The 7508-nt window shown below is 42.7% G+C and overlaps 1 protein-coding gene across 1 annotated transcript; it reads left to right on the top strand.

Annotated features, from left to right (window-relative positions):
- Nucleotides 1–6211: 6211 nt before the first annotated feature.
- Nucleotides 6212–7260, top strand: LOC115350708 (2-oxoglutarate receptor 1-like). The gene has a single exon (XM_030036588.1). It carries the CDS (start codon nt 6212–6214, stop codon nt 7184–7186), a length of 975 nt encoding a protein of 324 aa, XP_029892448.1. The 3' UTR covers nt 7187–7260.
- The last annotated feature ends 248 nt before the right edge of the window (nt 7261–7508 follow it).

Below are 7508 nucleotides of genomic sequence, written 5' to 3' on the forward strand. Positions count from 1 at the left end.
TATCAAGGCACCTGTGCACATACTGGCTTTGAGCAGGCAAATTGTCCCATTGTCTTTCCTCTCCTCACTCCCCACAGGGCAACTCACCTTCTGAAAGTTCAGCCCTCATCTTAGGGCTGCAGTAGATTTTATCTTCTATGCCCTGTAGTCGATGAGCACCAATTCACTTCAAGGACTAATATTAGCCATAAAATAGTGCCTCAGATCCATACAGGTTATTTTTGGAACTATATCGAACTACTTCTGCTCAGCTGATGTGGCAGCAGCGCTGCTTGTATTCCAGGTTATATATGCAATTTTCCTAAGGTAAAATATTCCTTTCCAGAAGTTTTCATTAACAGTCTCTATTACCTACATAATTGGATGGCAGCATTTAACTGTGATTAATTTAGAGTTACTGTGCATTTAGGGATTAAAAAAATGCTGCCCTTACGAGTCTGTCTCAGGGGAGAAATACAAAGGGAGAGCTGGAGTTGATTTCCCTACCTGATGAAGATGCACGGTATCATTCTCAACAGAACCGAGCATCTCCCGATGGTGGTCTGATAACAACTGTAATTAGGTATTCAATCACACACAGAGTAAGATCAGCCAAACAAATGTATGTCTGCTAAGGGAAATAGCCCATGGAAAGATTATATGTTTGCTGAACCAAAAGCAAAATGTATAATGAAAGCTCTTAACACTTGGAGCCTAGCCCTTGCCCAACAAACTGCCTATTTTCCTGCATAGTTATTAGTCAGAGCTATCCTCGCCATTTCTACTGCACCACACCAGGTGCTGTCATGTCTGAAGGTCTGACTCTGAAATGAGTCTTCCACTCATGCCTGTGGATATTAGATCAGGTTTTATGAGATGAGAACGGCCCCTGCGCTGGAGAAGCAACTTGTGGAGCCTCATGCCTATGAGTCCTAATTACAGTCAAGTTCAGCGGTGATGCGGGGACACCAAAAAAAGCCCTGCTACGACCTCTCCCGCCCCAATGCCCACAAAAGCTAACAGCCAGCCCTTTCAGAGGAAAGAGACATTGTTTGCAACCAGCCTCATGTGATTTAACAGAACAAAGCAAAACAAAAGCATTGGACTTTGTTCTCCACTTCGGTATTTTAGACAGATTGTGTGCTCCAGGTGTGCAAACTCATCTGTCATCCTGTGCATCCTGTTCACCCTGCCACCACAGAAGGAAAAATACAGTATGAAAAGATGATCCTATTTACATCATGCACTCCGTGATAGCTGACCCAGCCTATAGTATAAAGTTTCAAGAGGAAGTATTTAGTAATCCTGCCACCAAATTATTCCTGTTTCCTTTCTATACAGTGACTAAGAGCAACATTTATATACACACATGAACTCTGTAGGATTTTATAATGGTTGTTTCAGGAAAGGCGCAACTAGCTAGCTTTTTGCTGTTGGATTAGTGGTCTTTGCAATTCTTATCAATAGCCATCAAATTAGGGAAAATGACAGCCCATCTGACAAATCAATCCAGCCTGCCTGGAAGACTGTTGAAACAAGAGACGAGTGCTGTCTCCGGGGGGCACGTTGCTGGAGACCAGCTTCAGCCGAGGGTGGCTGACTGCTGGTAATGGTGAGAGAAACACCACCCCACAGCAGGAACCCACGTCCAACCTCGCCGCCAGCGTGAGCTGGTCTACCTCTGTGGTCCTCCTCTTGCCCCGGTCCGTCCCCGTCACTGCTTCCCGTAAGCCCTGGAGCCCGCGCACCCACAAAAGGAGCCGTAGCCCCTCACCAAAGTGCCAGAAAGCTAACCCAAGAATAAGAAAACTGGTTTGCTTTCAGTCAGCTCACTGATCCAACACGTCCCATGATTGCGCAAGCACTGGGGCCTGTTGAAAACGTGGTTTGGGATGAGAGGAGGGAGGTGGTGCTGTCACGTCTTTTGACAGCAGCCTGCAATTAAAGTCACTTAAGCCGACTATGAAACTACAGGGTACTTTGATTTCCCCCAATGGTTGTAGAGGGGAGCGGGGTGAGGATAGCCTTAAAGCACAAAAAGAGCCACATTTTTGGTAAGGATCAGATTGGTCTACCTATGGCCAGATTTAAAAAGTCCATGGACGTGAGGTGGAGAAACGACTGGTGAAGAGAAAAGGCCCACAGACTAAAGAGCTGAAAGTTACACTGCAGGATAAGCCTTTATTCGTAGAGATCCTACAAGATGCCAGGCAAGCGATTTCAATTAGATATTCGTAATTGGCCCTTGTTAGTTTATCTATGATTTCCCAAGCACATGACACAAGTCCCTGGGCCAGTCGCGTGGCTGCAATGGAAGCCCATGTTTCCAGAGGTCCATGTGCAATGAGGAGTTGCTGAAACCCTGGTGAAGGGTGCTGGGAGCAGGAGCCACATGATCTCTACAGCTGATGAGGAGACAAGATTTGGGTAAGCTAAGGAGCATAGCTCGGTCTCCATGCAGAGCAGCTCTGCATGAACAACCTTCTATTAGTCACCCTCTCTTGAAATTGGTCTGAAACTGGGTGTTTTATTTTCTTTTCTTGCCCAGAGTCAGATACTCAGAGGTGACCCCAGTGCCTGCTCAAGACCCCAGTGCCCCAAATCCCAGGCAGTTCGGGGCCACAGTGCCGGGAATGCCCATTTCTGCTTCACATAAGGCACTGACACCACCAAGGAAGGATAAATACCAGCCACTGCTGCACAGGTTTTCTATTGCTCGGGGGTATAATGGATTAAGTAGTGGACGCATTAAATGATGCCTAACTATAATTAGCTCCCCCTGTGCTTATAGCACTACAGCCTCATACAAATGGTTTCTAATGACACATGCAGTGTCTAGGAACAGGGTAATAGCTATTTAAACAGTTGCTGATCCCTGAGCTGGTACACGACAGTGTATTTTACAATTATTGAGAAACTTCGGACATTTTTTAGAAGTAGGCATTGACCTAGAGAAAAGCTTGGTCAGATGAGAACAGAGATGATGCCATTCCCCTAATGGTAACATATAGATAATGTTGTAGTTGTCAGACATTACTGCTGCCCCAGTCTTGATTGATTGTCCCCGTTACCACTCTTTCCCTGCAGTATGATTAGCAAAACAGATAGCCTTCTCCCAACTCATGCCTATGGTACAGGCACCCAAAGAGAGTCAAGACAGTCATCCAAAAACCATTCTTATCCATGTGGTTCTCAGTAACTACACTGACATACGTAATGTTCAGAAATGAAAGCTTGCTTAATACCGGATCATAAGCTTCATCAGCGAGTAGGACCTATAAAATGTACCAAGGCCAAAAGGCTGCCAGCCACGCTGGGCAGCTGGGGCCTCTTTGCATGGACCAGGTTGCAAGCTCAGATATTGAAGCCTACAGTTTCAAAATTCAAGATACTATGACTGTTTTTCTTTTTGAATAATAATCTCTTTTGATCTTGTTCCTCGAGCTAAGGATGATAATGAGATTTTTATTCAAGAGCAGTCTTTTAGTTCAAGAAGCATGGAAAATTGCAGCTCTTGTGAATCATGAAGCCTGAAAGCAAAGGCTCAAAAGAAAACAAGTTTGCAACTTCAGCTACCCCAGTAATAACCAGCCAACACTAATTGTAGCTATTTTATTCACCAAAAATAAGCAGAAAGTACGCCACGGTTCCTGAAAAGCTCATTGTGCCAAAAGAAACCTTCATTTCTTACATCTGATGAAAATTGTACTTCATTGGATATTTGTTTTTAATGAAGACAGTATGTCATAACATTTTTCACCTGACCTCAAAATGGCAACACGCCTTATTCACTTTGGTCATCATGTTTCACTTCACAGGAAATGGAGAATAAATTTAATTTTCTCTTTTATAAACACATGCATGCACACATACACACTAATTTAAATGTGATCTGCTGCTATTTGAATAATACAAGTCTACCTCAGCACGCAGAACTGCTGCCAGTAAAGCATGATCTGCCCACTGAAGGCAAGACAGCATGAATGACAACGGGCAAAAGAGATCTCATGCAGCCACCCAGGTCTAAGAGCTGATATCTGAGCCAGTAACTGAGGTTTTCTACCAGCCTCCTAATTTACGGCCACATGGAGTCTCAGTCTGCCAGGGAGTGAATGTATATGGTTGCAAAGCCATACTAAAACCTGCTTCACTGTAAGGAAGACAGAAATACGTTTCATTTGTAGTGCTCTTTGCTCAAAGCAATATCAAAGGGAGAAGCAGAATTGCAAGTTTTCAGGTAAGCAATATTTCTCCATTTTCAATTTGGAAGGTTCAAGATTGCAGTGGAGAACTGATCAGCAGTGCAGAAAAACTAAACTGGGGATGAATCAAATATTCTAGAAAATTTGCATAACTTTACTTGAAATATACCAGTGAGGGGCATAAATGTGGGTGACAGTGGTATCACTGAGCAGCAGAAAAGAGAGAAAATGTGTATATCCCTAGCTTTTGTCTGAACATAAATCTGGATTTGTTTAAAACAAGCTTCATAGCCTTTACCTAATGCATCTTTGACTGCAAAGCTGCTATAGCAGAGCTAACATTCATGTTGAAAAGCATTAGCTTTTTAACTAAATTATGGGGAGACTGTTCAAATTTCTCTCTGACGTGCTCCTGAGTAACAAAGTGATACCCATCCTTCTGACTGGTTATGATCAAATAACTCCTGTTGTGTCCCAGCTTTAATGACTGGTTTTGTCAGAGAAAATTTGTCATGTTCTACCAGTCTTTGGGATAATACAGAAACATCCATACAGGTAACATGCTAAATACTGTTAACCTAATCACATCAAAACCTAATTCTATACACAGGATTTCCAGGATTGCAATAAGGTACAATTCTGACTCTTCTTTTCTTATTTTTATTTTTTAATGTGATGGGTTCATCCTGGATGTTGAGTGTAACACTGATTTAGTTTAAAGACTGTGTTTCTGGGACAACAGAGAGGGATTTGGGCTCAATAGTACCCTGTCTAGCACTTTATGAAGTCACTTTTTAAAATATTTTCTCAGATGGACTAGGTTAGGATCTGGAGGAGTGGTGCTCACCTGAGATGCTGAAGACCCACAGAGGCACACCTCTTGCCTCACTTGAGACATCTGAAGGTTAGACATCCAGGTCTGAACTAGTCACCTTGGGCTGCCTTTGACATCAATGGAAGGAAATAGGTATGCCAGAAGAGTAAATCATCTTAGAAACCTCATAGGAAAGGAAACCTTATCGGAAGATATATTATGTTCTGGAGGAACCTACATGTCTCCCTTGATGATAAAGGGGGGCTTAGGAAGACTGGCTCCATTTTAAGCATCTAACTTTCTGATATCTGAAGTTAGATGAGATGATTTTCATCCTTGGTTACCATTCTTTCAGATTAAAACACTACCAAGAAAGGTTATTTCTGGAACTCACTGTGGAGAGATCCAAATGGGCTATGGTGGATGAGAAACCATTTCAGAGACAAGTCTATCTAGCTCCAATTCACACAAAACAGGAAGAAAGATCAGTGCCTTCACTCAGTATCTGTGCTTTCCATCTTATCTTTGCATTTTGAGAAACAGTCTTAATCATTTAAATCAGTTTTATGCCACTATAAAGCTTGATTTTTTTTTATAAATGCATTTATTCTAGTTTTATACTCTGATGACTCCAAGAGAATGAGATCATATTCAGGGAATGAGCCATGATTGTCAGGTTATGGGAGCATCACGTCCTGAGATCTGTATCTGAACCTAACATCTTTTGGTTTTCATAGAAGCAGAACAGCATCTCTGGTTTCACGAGCACAAAACCCTGATTACTTCAGATTAATGAAGATAAGATATGGGTATGGTTCTACTTTCTGAAAGGCTAAGACTAATTCACAGTTTTGCAAAATCTAAGCCCAAACGTGCTCTAGCTCTCTTAAATGTGTGCTTCCTATTCCTGAAGGTTTGCAGATAAGCAGTAATTATCTTCTTCAACGTAGGAGGTTAAATAAAGCAAGAGTAAAATTAATCATTATCAAAATTAAACATAAAGGAGAGGGAAGGGTGAAATTAAAGATTTGAGTGGGGTTATCTAGGTCAGAGCTGGGTACGTTAGCAAATCCCCATTCCTTCCCTCTACTATGCCTTGTCAAACATACGACATTTGCTCCAGTGACAAAAGATTTAACTGAATGCACTTGTCCCAACAAATCAATTAAAACTAAACATCTGATTTTTGTAAAGCTTTAAGAAGATTTCTGCAAACATGGCATCTGAATGCACCGGCAATTTTACTACTCCGCCAGGCCGCGCACACCTGCTGACAAGCTGCAAGGATGAAGATTTCTTACAGGTGAAATCCTATCTCTCCGTCCTTTACAGCCTAATCTTCCTGGTGTGCTTCCCAGGCAACATCGTCACAATTTTTGTTTACTTTGTCAAGATGAGGCCCTGGAAAAGCAGCACCATCATGATGTTAAACCTGGCTATCACTGACCTACTATATATAGCCACGCTTCCTTTCTTTATACACTACTCTGCTAACGGAAATAACTGGATTTTTGGAGACTTCATGTGCAAGTTTATTCACCTTTGTTTCTACTTCAACATGTACAGCGGTATTATCTTCCTTAGCTGCTTCAGCATCTTCCGCTTTTTTGTAGTTGTCCACCCAATTAAATGCTTTTTTATTCAAAAACGGAGATGGGCAGTGGTGACTTGCGTAGTAGTTTGGATGATTTCCCTGGCAGCCATCAGCCCCTTGGGCATCTTGATTGCCACGAGGCATACGCAGAACAGGACGATCTGCCCGGACCTGGCTGCTGCTGAGGACCTTGACACTAGTCGGTGGTATAACTGGCTGCTGACTGGCCTGGCCTTCTTCTTGCCCTTGCTGACGGTGACTCTGTGCTACACGTTCATTATTTACACCTTGGCTATCGGGCCCCACACGCGAGCTTGCTACAAGCTGAAGGCTCGCAGACTCGCTGTCCTCCTCTTGGTGGTCTTCTATGTGTGCTTCCTCCCCTACCACGTCTTTCGAGGGATTCGGCTGGAGCTCCGAGTACGACCGGTCAGCTGCCACTTGAAGAACAAAATCCTTTTCATGTTTATTATAGCTAAACCTTTAGCGGCGTTAAACACTTTTGGAAACTTACTGCTCTACGTAGTGACGGGAGACAACTTCCAGCAGGCGATCCTCTCGCTCCTCAAGTTTCAGACAAACAAGAACTTGAAGTAGAAGAGATTGATGCCATCAAAGAGTCACAGAGGAAGGGTCCAAACCTGCCCTCAACCAGCCAGTCACAGCCTCCCTGCCATCAGAGTACTCAAGTCAACCCTGCCAGCGCCAAAGGAGAGTTAATCTGTTCTGTGTTTTGGAGTTACAAATGGATCATCAAAAGAGAAAACTTATAATTTAAAATAAAAAGCTTTCAATAAAATATTAAAAAATTTAATGTCAAACTTCTCAGAAATTTCTCTGCATTTGTTTCCTGAATACTTGATACCACTTTTGGAGAATGGCCAACAGTTCCAGAAAAAAATAGTTGCTTATTAGTGGC

This window comes from Aquila chrysaetos, chromosome 14 (assembly GCF_900496995.4).
Source record: "Aquila chrysaetos chrysaetos chromosome 14, bAquChr1.4, whole genome shotgun sequence".
Taxonomy (NCBI): domain Eukaryota; kingdom Metazoa; phylum Chordata; class Aves; order Accipitriformes; family Accipitridae; genus Aquila; species Aquila chrysaetos.